At 42.8% G+C, this 13849-nt stretch overlaps 2 protein-coding genes across 2 annotated transcripts; one reads left to right on the plus strand and one right to left on the minus strand.

Annotated features, from left to right (window-relative positions):
• Positions 1-218: 218 nt before the first annotated feature.
• On the plus strand, positions 219-1276 carry LOC127341238 (uncharacterized). The gene is made up of 5 exons (XM_051367032.2): positions 219-391; positions 471-581; positions 683-752; positions 859-966; positions 1058-1276. The coding sequence occupies exons 1-5, from the start codon at positions 219-221 to the stop codon at positions 1217-1219; spliced, it is 624 nt and encodes a 207-aa protein (XP_051222992.2). The 3' UTR covers positions 1220-1276.
• Positions 1277-4392: 3116 nt separating this feature from the next.
• On the minus strand, positions 4393-7501 carry LOC127341237 (anthranilate O-methyltransferase 2). The gene is made up of 4 exons (XM_051367030.2): positions 7228-7501; positions 6648-7055; positions 5041-5310; positions 4393-4849 (listed from the first exon to the last, which is right to left on the minus strand). The coding sequence occupies exons 1-4, from the start codon at positions 7300-7302 to the stop codon at positions 4475-4477; spliced, it is 1128 nt and encodes a 375-aa protein (XP_051222990.1). The 5' UTR covers positions 7303-7501; the 3' UTR covers positions 4393-4474.
• Between the last annotated feature and the right edge of the window lie 6348 nt (positions 7502-13849).

Raw genomic sequence — 13849 nt, forward strand, 5'->3', positions numbered from 1 at the left:
TTAGAGATGAGCATTACTTCCGGGGGGAAGACGAGATAAACATTGAGTTAGAAGAACTGTTTCAGTTATTCAATCAAGACGCCCTCGACAAAGCTGTCATCGGTTGCTACCGCCTCGTAAGTGATTTATTTGTGTAATTAAGTTTGTAGCTCATTCATTTGCACTAACAATTATCCTCATTATATTCTTTGTGTACGCTATACATTTAATTATGCAGAATGAAGAAGCTGGAATACAAAAGAGGCAAGCTCCTACCGCTGGGGTTCATAGACCCAAACACGGTTCATGAAGTTACGGTTCGAGACTTCGCCAAGGACACAGAGGACAACATCGTAATGTTTTTAGAGAAGCAAGCAGACAAAGAGGATATATTCTTTCCCTACAACTTCAAGTGAGTGTTATATATAACATACATTATGCTTGTGCACCTTCCACTTTATTCTCGTAATCATTGAGCTATGCTTGTGCAGTTTCCATTTTATTCTCCTAATCATTGATCTTCACCTTGGAGTCGTAAACGTCATGGACTCGAAACGTAAAGAATATGCGGAATGGGCGGACATGGCTGCCATCCTCCAGAGGTAGTTTCAATCAATTTCGTATTGGCATCTTCATCTGCTCTAATTCGAAGATATCATCAACTAATCAATTACTCATTTACTCATTATTTTTTGCCGGGCAGGGCTTGGAAACGGTTCATCAATACTGTTCCGGGTGAATGGAAACCGGAGCTTACATTTAGAGATTACCCTGTAAGTAGTACTATATATATAGCTATGTCCGTGAAACTTTATATATGATATTTACTTTCAATACGATGCTTGATTATTAGTTTGATCGAACTATTTTTTCGTAAAGTGTATGAGGCAGGAAAAAGGGAATAACTTATGTGGATACTACGTCTGCACCTTCATGCGTGACATGTCCTGTCCCAAGGGTGGGGATGCCCAAATACACCACACTCGTGTACGATAACAAATTTTCACAATTAATCTTAATTAGTACCATCTATTGTATTGAGTTCCATTCATATATTGATCTCCTTTTTTAAATATAGATGACACGCCTGCGGGACACTCTCATAACAGCGGATCAAATAAAAGCAATTCAAGAGGAAATCGCGGGATTCTTTATTACCGAGGTCCTTACCCCAGGTGGAGAGCACTATCGGAAGATCGTGACGGCGGAGGATATTCGTTCAGGAAAAGTTGTATTGTAAATATGCATGCATTACGTGTACTGTGTTGACTATGTCGTGTACTGTTGACGATGTCTATATATATTCATGACGATTTTTTGTGGTTTCTTGAATGATATATATATGCATTGCTGAAACTCTGCCGCGGCAAGGGAAACAGATCGTTTCTTCCGCCGCGCAGAGAAACGCTGGTACAGCCCAAATCTGCGCCGCGGCAGAGAAATAGCAATTCTCTGCCGCGGCAGAGAAACATAGGCCCGGTTCGTACCACGAACCGGGACCAAAGCCCTTCCAGCGCGAGCTCCCTGGTCGCACCACGTGTTGAGGCCTTTAGGCCCGGTTTATCTTTGAACCGGGACTAAAGGGTACCCCCTTTAGTCCCGCCTAGTTGGTCCCGGTTCAGGAACCGGGTCTAAAGGCCCAAATGGACCGGGCCTATTGCCCAGTTTTCCACTAGTGCACACGCAGCACCGAGGTCGAGGAAGCACGTGACCCTGGCGAAGATGCTGGCAGCACAACCATCCCCGTGGAACAGTTAGATGCAATGGCCACAACCGTCCTCGTGGAAGAGTTAGATGCAATCTGCACAAATTCGACAACCTCGACCGGTGACGAATGGATGGTCTACTGGATCCCTTCAGACCCCCATGTGTATCCAAAAGATCTAGATCTAAAGCTAGGGTTTGCAGAAGCTTACAACAACCGAAATGATCGACGCGAAGGAAGAAGACAACAATCCGCGGTTAGTAGCCGCCGCCAGCCTCGCCGACCGTGCGGGTGAGGAAAAGTCGGCCATGTCGCTAGTTCGGGAAGGGTGGATAAGCTCAAAATGGGGGAAATGAGGGATTTGGATTTGGCAGTGAGAGGGCACGCATGCTAGTAGCTTACATGGGCTAGCTGGCTGCTACATTGTTGTTGCACGCCTAGCTCCCGGCTAGCTAGCGCTACTTTCGCCATTGATAAGTTTTAGTTTGTTGACATTTTGCTAATGTTACTTTAGACATCTTAGTTAGTTGAGATAGTTATTAATTATTGTTGTAAATTAATATCAGATTTGTTGTTCATATTTTTAGCGCTTGTAAATTGTTAATGATGTAGACCGTTGTTATAAACACCTAACTTTTTTGTTGGATTCACTAGTGATTACTGTTGTAATTATATCAGTGATTTGTTGTAAAGATAACTTGGCATTAAATATTAGTTTGAGATTTTTCTTGTTGAAATTATTATTGTTGTAGACACTTAATTTTTTCTGAAATTTATTTTTAATTATTTTTGTAAATACATTAGTGATTTTATTGTAACAATATCAAATTGTTGCCTTTTTTATTGAAATCATTGTTTATTTTTTATTGTAAACACCTAACTTTTTTGTTGTATTTTAATTTTAACTATTGTTGTAAATACACGAATGATTTTATTGTTAAAATAATTGTTTGCTATTTGTTGTATGTATTTTTATTTATTATTGTAAATACACCAACGGTTTTATTGTAAAGGTATGAAATTGTTAAATTTTTATTGAAATTATGGTTTTACTCTTTGTTGTAAACACATGTTTTTTTTGTAGGACTGTTATACTAGTACTAGAGTATTTTTTGTTAAACCTCATCATTAGCCACGGTATGCTCTACTACCCAAATGAACATGATCTCCACTAAAAAATAAAAGCAGCAGTGGCAACCGGTCCTTCCACGCGAGAAAGCACACACGAGCAGTGCATGCAGAGCAGGCTGCATGCAGCGCGCGCGACAGCCACGGAATGGGATCCATCCATAGGATTAGCAACAACAGTACACGAACAACTTGCAACGTGGGAAAGTGATCGATTAGAAAAGTCTGATGCGTCCGACCAGACGGCGCTGATGCAACCGATTTTTGAGCACAAATCGAGCGACCGACGCGGAGCACGGCCCTTCTGTTTACCCAAATTAATTTTTCCCATGCAGGTGACAATCAAACCGTACGATAGTCACTTCATTAAGTTTGTAGCACTTCATAACGTTTTATATATATGGAAAGCAACATGTATTTGGCTGCATGCATGTTGGCCACCACTGGTCGTAACCTTATACAGAAACGACTGGAGCTTGTAGCTTTTGATGGTTCCAGGTAACATCGTCTGTTTCATGCAGTGTCTTCTTTTCCATGAAATCGATGTATGCTAGAGAGAAGGAAGATCGGCTTCCTTGAAAAAGATAATGGCGTAAATTTTCTAATTATTGCGAACGAGATTTGAACAAATGAAACAGTAAGAGGGTCCCTATTTGTTGCCGGTGATCACATGATCAGCCTGAAAACTGACATTCTTATTAATCGTATATGATATCGGTTGTTTAAGTTGTGTAAAGAGCACCATCTTCTGCATCACTTGTTGCATGTACATATATGTCCTTGCTAATAAGGGCATGTGCTCCAAAATAGTTTTCTTTGGGCATGGGCAAAACATGGTAACCAAACCATGCATGCATGTAGCCACTTGGAATTTGGTTGGTTACCAAACTGTAAAATATTTTATCGATTAAAAAATAAGTCGAAATTCAGATTTGTTTTCACATATGGCGTTGTTGTGAAGAGATTTTTCATGTTTATAGGTTTTGAAAACTTATTTCGGCACTAGTTGCTATATTATAGTCACTTGGTCGCCAGTATAGTTAAGTTAGTCATCAGCTTAAATAGAACTCGTAGTGGGTCTTTTAAACTTTGCTCGTCCCCACCTAAGCCTTTTATGATGGGAACATCCTATTTTACATGTTTAAAGTGGATCAAATACTCGCTCTCTGAAAATGCCAATCATTGCTATAACAAAAAACATGTAAAAATTATTGGCTGACTGTGTATTGTTTGGATGATAATTGTTGATTACTAACCTGGTATATTATAACCTGGCAACTGAAGAAGAATTCTTTTTCATCATAACATATTAAGATCAGATCTTGTTTCAAATCCCTCATCCAGGCAAACCCATAAATGATAACAGGACATCAATTGGATTAGCGGTTTAAAAGACAATTAATTTTGAATTTTTGTATGTGTGGAAAGACTCCTTACTACCTCCGCCTTTATAGGAAAAAATCTTAATGCACATGCACAGTATGGGAGTAGTTTGTTGGGCCGTATGTTTACTAGAATAATATAGTGTTTTTATTCAAATGTGACAAGCAAAGCCATTCAATAAAACTAGACCGGATACATATATAAGGGCATGCGCTAAATGTTGTGGTCATTGTTTCTCTCTTTATTCACGTCTGGATGCTCTTCTAGAGTACGTACATACTAGTAGTTCAAAGGCATGGCCTTCTTCAAGGACACCATGATGATGGGGTACTTTGCCTTGGCTTTCTCGAGATGCTTTGCAATGGTGGCAGCAAATACCATGAATAACTCGTCAATAATGTCTTGACCGAAGTGGTCTACAATGAGCGGCTCCAATACTGCCCTTATGCACTGGGCAACATTTTTCCCACTACTGGCCGAATCAAGTACCACATCACCATCCAAGTCATCTTGTGGGTCCCAATTTGATTCAAAGAGTTTAATTTGTTCAACATTGAATAGACCATTCTTCTTGATTAATGTGTTCACCTCTTTCATTGATGGGGCGTAGTATGGCAGGTTGAATGAGTCCAGCTTCTTCTTCTCCACACGACCCTATATATGTCAAGCAGAACAAAAATGCTTTAGATAGGGTGTAACGACTAAGAACTATTCTTCTGCTAACGAATTTTTATCACCATTGATTTTCATTGTGAAACTAAGAAAGTAATTTATGGCACATTTTCCTTTCTAAGTATTAGTGTAGTAGTTATTGGGGAAAAACACATGTTACAGTGTGCATATACCTTTTGTACCAGATGCTGTAGAGATTTGGCAACCAATTCAAGCATGCTGCTAACTTCCCCATGCATCAACATCTCTTCACTCTTTCGGCCAAGAAATGTTAGCAACATTCTACCTCCACTGACAAGCTCTCGTGAACGCAATATAAGGAACAACTCAAAGTCCTTCCGAAATTGTTCTTGGAAGAGCTTAATCACAGTTGGAGGAGTAGTATTTCCAATGTATATATTGCCTTCGTTCAGGTGAGTACAGGTTGAGAGCTCTGGAGGGACCTAGGTTATTAATTATATTAATTATAGAGTAGACATTGCTCTTGGAAAATTACATTTCATGATATAAATACACTCTGACATATTCGCTCCTTCTGACATAGTCTATATTCTAGCCCAAAAATTTATTCTGAAATAATCTACTTTTTAGCTTTTAGTCAACAAAAAACACAGAAAATGAAGTGGATTTGATCTCTTTATTATACGTTGTTATTTTGAATGTAGCTTGGTTGGTTGTTCACATATCTAATGAATGCAACGCTGTTTTGCATTTTTTTTTCTAGAACGTAGAGTAAATCAGAATGGAGGGTGTACAAAATTATAGTGATACTCTTTCTCAGCAAAGTCGATGCCTAGCTGTCAATTGAATGGCCATATGAAGTGTTTTGTTCTGTCAATTTGTATTTTTTCGACTATCCAATTGAAGGATGGATGGACTACATGTAGCTCCTCATATTGATTGTGACATTTCCGGATTCAGCCCCACCTAGCCGTATGTATGTATATAGAACTCCTTTCGTATACTCCTAGGTACGTACTTCCAAATATATATACCTCAATTCAAATAACATGAAATAATATCCATAAACCTTAGTTTTTTTATATACCACTTTCACGTACAAAACATAAGTATATATGCAGATCGTATAATGAATGTAAACCTTAATATATTTTTAGCAAAACTCACTTTGAGGTATGAAGTATTTAATTATAATTTATATTAGAAATTATAAAGTGGTATAATTTATAAATCTATGTCGTATATTTAAACATGAGAGTACGTTTATCTAGGAGTACATAGTCATTTTCTATATGTATATATTTGCAGTTTGAGATGTTATAAACATAGAACTAGTATTTATAAACAAGAATAAATAGCGTTAATTACCTCAGAAAAAACATAGGATATATATATATATCCAATATATATATAGCGAATTCATATAGGGGAATATTAGATAAGTTTATTTCAACAAAATTGTATTAGTATAACATATGCCATTTGCTTTCAAATTCACTCACATGACAACATCACTAACTTTCCATGCATCTCAATGTTCTACAATTATTGTGACACTTTTTTTTCAGCGGTCTTCCTGTTTGCTATGTATACCATTACCATGTATGTTGAACATTGTGGTTTGCAGATCCGTGATTCACCAAACCTAGCTAACATATGAACAGAACTACCTTTTGAGTCCATTCGACTGAGATGTTTTGTTCATTCATACAAAAGCAAATTTGAAAGACGACGTATCAAGTTGCTAACTAATTAAAGAATGAACAAGAGACTTATCACGTTAAGCTGCAGGGAATTAATATATGGTTATGCATGATACCTTGGAACGCCACATGAGGGAGTATGATGAGTGGAAGAGATGGACGCTCTGGCGAGGGAAAAGCTTGCCGTAGTAGGATCCGGGAAGCCCTGCGACGTAGTGCGGCGGCGCCTCTTTCCGGCCGGCGATGCCCTCAAAGTGCTCCAGTGAGCGGAAGACGAGGTTGAAGTCGTTCCCGGGCAGGTCATTGAGGAAGAACTGGACCTCCACGCCACGAGCATGTTCTTCCGACTTCTGGGTATAGGCACGGATGGCGCCGATCACCTCGGTGACGAAGCGCAGGGTGTTGGGACCAGATGAGCAGCCGAGGTCGGCGACGACTATGGTGCTCCAGCGGGTGGAGAGCGAGGTGTACACCTCTTCTACGGCCTTCCTGAGCACTGGCCATGTTTCCAAAATGGCCTTCTCCTTCATGGAAGAACAGTATATATAGATTTAGAGCTTATAATTAAATGCTAGCTAGTTGACAGTTGAAGGGAGTGCTTAATTTTTTATATGCATGTGCAGCTTTAGTTTTGCGAATGATATATGGCAATGCATCAGTAAACATTAAATCACAACAGTGTGGCGGGATACAAACTTGGAGCCTGGAGTTGACGGCGTAGCTGTTTTCTCCGTTACCAGTAGCCATGCGAACGCCGCTCGTTGCATCCATAGCTATCTAGTGTTAGCTTCACGAGTGATCGATGGTGATTAGCTTCACAAGCAGGTGACATGGGTAGACCACAGCGGCTCATCATTTATAAAGAGCCAATGACGAAGCCACCCCCTTCTTTTTCCACTGTCTTGAATTCGTACAATGTGTATTTAACTTGACATGCCACTTTGACTGACCATGCACTGAACCTGGGAGAGTCCAAGCACAACGAGAAAGTACTGGTCAGTTAGGTGTTTGGACAGATGAGATAGTAATTTATGATATTAGTTAAGGAATATCATGATTTACAATGCTTGCACAAGAAAAATGACTTCTAGTAGCGGATAATGTTGTTTCTGATCAAAGTCCACCCTCCTCATGTCTTTTGTAGAATGATAGAGGGATATGCGGAATATGATGGATATTGTATTGAGCCTCTCAGGCGAGTATATATAGGGGTACAAGTCTTGGGAGCTAAGAAGTCTATGCTAGAGATAAGGCAGGAGATGATTACAAATCATATACTACCAAATACACATATACCAAATATATCTCTAATACTTCCCCGCAGTCGTAACGGGAGCGTCGTGGACGATGTCGCGTCGCGGATGCTTGGACTGTAGAGGAAGCCGAGGTGCTCGTGCGAGGTGGTAGCCTTTGTGCCGATGTCGAGGTAGCTGAGAGTGTGGGTGCTGCAACCTTCGTCGAGGGAGCAGCGCGAGGGATTGCTCCGGTCGATGTCGTTGCCGGGTGCCGGTGTCGATGTAGCCGCAGGCGAGGTGGTGTGCGAGGAGAGTGACGGAGACGCGCCGAGACAGTCGTGGAGATGGTCGATGACGAAGTCGATGCAGTCTGTGCCGTCAAGGACGAAGTGCAACCATAGTTTTACCAGAACCAGGCGCACGTCGGGGACGAAGGCATACTCTGGTTTTGCCAGAACCGAGTACACATAGAAGAACTCGGCGGTGACGCGGTCGAGGCAGTCGTAGAGGCGATACCGATGAAGACACCATTGAAGCCGATGAAGGCAAGGCGCCGGTCCGAGCTTGCCAGGCCCCGGGACATGTCGGGAACGAAGGCACGTGCCGATGTTGCCAGTACCGGGTGTGCGGGTGCAGGGAACAATACAAAGTGCGCGCCATGTCGGAGTAGACAAGCAGAGGAGGTCTCGACGATGGGTGTCGAAGTAGAGGAGAAGGTGGCATAGTCGTGGAAGAGGCGAGGACGCTGGCGGCAAAGCTGTAGTGTATGAAGATGTAGAAGGCGGCTAACCCAGCGCTGACCTGGGGTGGTCATGTTGCACGCCTAGACGGGCGTTGCGGTGCTCGGCGAGCCCAGCGCGACCTGGAGTGGTTGGCGAGCCCAGCGGCGACCTGGGGTGGAGGCGCGGCAGTGGTACACGAAGTAGGCGAGGAAGACCCGGCGATGTGACGAAGACCATGCGCGGACAGAGGCGACCCGCGCCGAAGGGGCGGCGCGGTAGTAGCCTGGAACGTCGGTGCGCGGGGGACGGCGAAGTAGACTGCGTGCGGTGACGTCACGGCCCGAGGGGCTGGCGTGGCTGCAGGGTGCGAGTCGGTGCAGCGGCGGGAGGCCACCAACGACGTACATGCCTCAGAAGGCGCGTCGGAGGCCGGTAGCATGGACCAAAGGCGGTGGCGCTGCGGCCCGAAGGGGCGACGCAGCGGCAACCCGTAGCTCGATCAGTGGTAGGCCCGTGCTCGGGGACGTGCATGGCGGAGACGTGCACGCTATTGGTTGATCAGACCGATGGCGGCGTTGTACACGCCATGGCGTGGACGACGCGCAGATCGGAGTCGATGGCGGCCTTGTCGATGTAGTCCCGGTCGATGGCGACGTAGACGAATAGGCGATGGACACCGCGCGAGCAAGAACAGTCTGCTGCGATGCACGTAGGGGCGCCCCGTGTGCGGCGCATGCGGCTGTGCCGTGCGGTTGATGGCCGGTGCAGGTCGATGTCGTTGTCGGAGTAGAGGCGCAAGTGGATGACAGCGATGAGCAACTCAATCCGATCTATCATCGGTAAACCAACATAGAAAACACCGGTCGAGCGACCAGCGACGCAAAAAGAAAACCAATCTACGGATTGGAAAAAGAAAGACTCGAGGGCAGCGGATCAACGGATCGGCGGATGAACCCTCATACGGGTTGCGCGGCCCCCAGCGTAGATCATGGAGATCGACCTCCCCGGGGGCGGTGATGACCCACAAGTATAGGGGATCGCAACAGTCTTTCGAGGGAAGTAAAACCCAATTTATTGATTCGACACAAGGGGAGACAAAGAATACTTGAAAGCCTTAACAGCGGAGTTGTCAATTCAGCTGCACCTGGAAACAGACTTGCTCGCAAGAGTTTATCAGTAGTAACAGTTTATAGCAGTAGCAGTAGTGAAATAACAGCAGCAGTGTAACAAAGACAACAGTAGTGATTATAGTAAACATCAGGATTAAAATACTGTAGGCACAGGGATGGATGACGGGCGTTGCATGGATGAGATAAACTCATGTAACAATCAAAGCAGGGCATTTGCAGATAGTAATAAAACGGTATCCAAGTACTAAGCAATTCATAAGCATGTGTTCCATATTTAGTCGTACGTGCTCGCATTGAGAAACTTGCACAACATCTTTTGTCCTACCAGCCGGTGGTAGCCGGACCTCTAGGGAATCTACTGGAAATTAAGGTACTCCTTTTAATAGAGTACCGGAGCAAAGCATTAACACTCCGTGAACACATGTGATCCTCACATCACCGCCTTCCCCTCCGGTTGTCCCAATTTCTGTCACTTTGGGGCTTCGGGTTCCGGACAGCGACATGTGTATACAACTTGCAGGTAAGATCATAAAGTAATGAATATCATCATGAATTGATAACATGTTTAGATCTGAGATCATGGCACTCGGGCCCTAGTGACAAGCATTAAGCACAACAAGTTGCAACAATATCATCAAAGTACCAATTACGGACACTAGGCACTATACCCTAACAATCTTATGCTATTACATGACCAATCTCATCCAATACCTACCATCCCCTTCAGCCTACAGCGGGGGAATTACTCACACATGGATGGGGGAAATATTATTGGTCGATGGAGAGGCATCGGTGGTGATGATGGCGATGATCTCCTCCAATTCCCCGTCCCGGCGGAGTGCCAGAACGGAGTTTCTGGTCCCGAGACGGAGTTTCGCGATGGTGGCGGCGTTCTGGATGGTTTCTGGCGACTTCGACTTCCCGTCTCGCGTTTTTAGATTGAAACCCTTAAATAGTCCAGAGGGGGGCGTCAGAGGCTGGCCGAGGCGGCCACACAGTAGGGCGGCGCCCCCCCCCCCCCCTACAGGCCGCGCCGGCCTGGTGTGTGGGGGCCCTGGGCCTCCCCCAGGCCTGCCCTTCTGGCTCCGTGAATCTTCTGGAAAAATAAGCCCTTCGACATAAATTCCGGGGATTTTTCTGAAAGTTGAATTTCTGCACAAAAACGAGACACCAGGGCAATTCTGCTGAAAACAGCGTTAGTTCGTGTTAGTTGTATCCAAAATACACAAATTAGAGGCAAAACAATAGCAAAAGTGTTCGGGAAAGTAGATACGTTTTGGACGTATCAACTCCCCCCAAGCTTAGCTTATTGCTTGTCCTCAAGCAATTCAGTTAACAACTGAGTGCGATAAAAGAACTTTCACGAACACATTTGTTCATATGATGTAAATATTCTCATGATATGGACAAGTACTTAGGCAATTCATAATAAGATACATGCACATAAGATCATCTAATAGCTATGTCAATCATGGAAAGGTACCAACAAATTAATAATAAGCATCATGAATCATGTCTATCAGCAGGATTGCAATGTTCATAAAAGGGTATGATAAAGTGGTATCTCGCTTTCCCATATTTGTACAGCAAAACATAAATGCTCGGGCACCTCTGAAGTTCATGGAAAGACTAGAAATAGAGATTGTCAAAGATAAAAGCACCAAAGTTATACCACAGTTAATCACATTTTGGGACAAGCATATTATACTAAGAATGACACTTGTGCTCTCAAGAAAGTGCTCAAAGAAAGGATGGTGACTCAACATAAAAGTAAAAGATTGACCCTTCGCAGAGGGAAGTAGGGATTAACATGCGCTAGAGCTTTTCATTTTTTTTAAACAGGAGTAAAATTATTTTGAGAGGTGTTTGTTGTTGTCAACGAATGGTAATGGGTACACCAACTACCTCGCCAACCAGACTTTCAAGAGCGGCTCCCATGAAGGACGTTATTTCTACCAGCAAGGTAGATCATCCCTCTTCTCTTTTGTTTACACACGTACTTTAGTTTTATTATGGGTGACACTCCCCCCAACCTTTGCTTACACAAGCAATGGCTAACCGAATCCTCGGGTGCCTTCCATCAATCTCATACCATGGAGGAGTGTCTATTTGCAAAATTAAGTTGCTTACTGATGAATCAGGACAAAACATGTGAAGAGAATTAAGTTTGATTAATTAGGGCTGGGCACCCCGTTGCCAGCTCTTATTATGAAAGTCTGTCAAAAGTAAATGACAAGGTTGAAAGATAAACACCACATACTTCCTCATGAGCTATAAAACATTGACACAAATTGAGAAGCATTTTAAAGGTTTAAAGGTAGCGCATGAGAATTTACTTGGAATGGTTTGAAATGCCATGCATAGGTATTTATGGTGGACACTTTGGAATAACTTGGTTTTCAGGGGTTTGGAAGCACGAGCAGCGTTCCCGCTCAGTACAAGTGAAGGCTAGCAATAGACTGGGGAGCGACAATCAAGAGAGCAGTAACTGTCATAATCATGCTTGCGGCAAAATAAATTAACGGAGGTATAAAAGTGATACAAGAACTCTGAGGCAAAGTAAATCATCAAGGCTTAATTGACTTCTGTTCAGTCATATGCATGCGTGAGCATGTGCCAAGTTGATTCAAATGAATTATTCAGAGGAGGATACCACAATGTCATACCTATTTATGAATAAAACAATGCAAGCAAACATCCATGACATGCTACTCATATTAATAAACTGGAGCTAAACATGAGAGATCATGAACTACTAGACTTTCTTAAATGACATATACCTCACATGAACCAACTAAGCATGCTCACATGGATGAGTATATGTACAAAAATGAAAAAAAATAGAGTTCATACCAGCCTCTCACCACAGTCGAATTGTCGTAGATCGTCATTAATGCCTTTCACTTGTGTAGCTTGAATAATATGAAATGAAAACCATGCTCCAGCCACCGAAGACCATTGAAGTCCAAAATGAAATTTACAAAACCAAAGAAGAACAGCAACTATTTTTGGTGTTTTCGAATTGGAAACAAGAACAAAAGGAAACAAGCAAACAAAGCAAAATCTTTTTGGATTTTCTTATAGCAAACCAACGATAGCAAATAAAGCAAAATAAAAGCAAGAAACCAAAATAAACAAATGATGAAGAGAAACAACAGAAATATTTTTGGTCTTTTTGTGTTTTAGGAAAGAAACAAAGAAAAAACAAGAAAATGAAAACTAAAAGAGTCACATAAACACAAAGCAGCAGGAATTCGTCAAACTTGACAGTAGTACAGTAATCTATTTTTAAGAAACTCTTCCGCTGCCCAGATCGAAAAGTGTTCAACTAATGAAAGTTAGATAACAACCTGAGAAACATGCACAAAAATTGGCTTCGCAAAATAACGTTCTGGCTGTTTTTGAGAATTTTTTTGGTATCAGTCCAGAATCTGTTTTCAGGCAGCACTTCCCCAAATATCATCTCCCTCTTATTAGAAAACCATTTAAAGAAGCTAAACAAGTATGTACAAGTATCCAGCAACTATAATATGCAAATAATGAGTGATGCCGGTATACCTCCCCCCAAGCTTAGGCTTTTGGCCTAAGTGGAGATCAATCCCATGGAGCCCATGAAGTAGCACCTCCGTAGTACGACGAAGATGGATCCTGCTCCGGGTATGTGCTGGAAGAAGCACCAGGATACGTGACGGTGTAGTCGTAGGATGGCTCGGCGTCCTCGGAGTCATGCTGCTGGTGGAAGTCATGTATCTTCAGTTGCTCATCCACCTCCTCTTTAGAGCGCGACCACGGTTTCCTGTGAATACTGAATAAATCTGGCTGCGGCAAAGGGATTTCCCTCTCATCCCCGTCAGTAAACAACATTCTATAGACCATATTATCTAAACTAGAGTCAGTTGTAACAAATTGATGACTCTTCATAGCAGCAATATCAAGCCTTATAGGAGTTAATTTTACATCAGTAGGGTCAAGAGGAAGATCTAGATATGCTAAAATGCGTGATGCAATAATTCCTCCAAAAATAGGCCCCTTGTTAGACAAACGGCGAGCAACAAGAGCACCAAGATGATAAGGTGTTTCTCTAGTAAGTGCAGCAATTAAGAAAGCAAGATGATAACTAGAAATATTGCTAGTGTTCTCCCTACCAAGGATGCTAGTAGCAAGGTAATAAGCGAAATATCTAATGGCAGGGAGTTGAATGTTTCTTATCTTGCCGCGCTGAATGGTGCGG

The sequence above is a fragment of the Lolium perenne genome, chromosome 3 (genome assembly GCF_019359855.2).
Source record: "Lolium perenne isolate Kyuss_39 chromosome 3, Kyuss_2.0, whole genome shotgun sequence".
NCBI classification, from domain to species: Eukaryota; Viridiplantae; Streptophyta; class Magnoliopsida; order Poales; family Poaceae; genus Lolium; species Lolium perenne.

Bases quoted from the DNA above. Each gene is read 5' to 3' on its own strand.
- LOC127341237 (XM_051367030.2), bottom strand. From the start codon at position 7,302: ATGGATGCAACGAGCGGCGTTCGCATGGCTACTGGTAACGGAGAAAAC. The intron at 5,311-6,647 runs GTATCATGCATA...TTAATAACCTAG, and splicing joins CCCTCATGTGGCGTTCCAAG to GTCCCTCCAGAGCTCTCAAC. The intron at 4,850-5,040 runs GTATATGCACAC...TGACATATATAG, and splicing joins TACAGCATCTGGTACAAAAG to GGTCGTGTGGAGAAGAAGAA.
- LOC127341238 (XM_051367032.2), top strand. From the start codon at position 219: ATGAAGAAGCTGGAATACAAAAGAGGCAAGCTCCTACCGCTGGGGTTC. The intron at 392-470 runs GTGAGTGTTATA...ATGCTTGTGCAG, and splicing joins TTCTTTCCCTACAACTTCAA to TTTCCATTTTATTCTCCTAA. The intron at 582-682 runs GTAGTTTCAATC...TTTGCCGGGCAG, and splicing joins ATGGCTGCCATCCTCCAGAG to GGCTTGGAAACGGTTCATCA.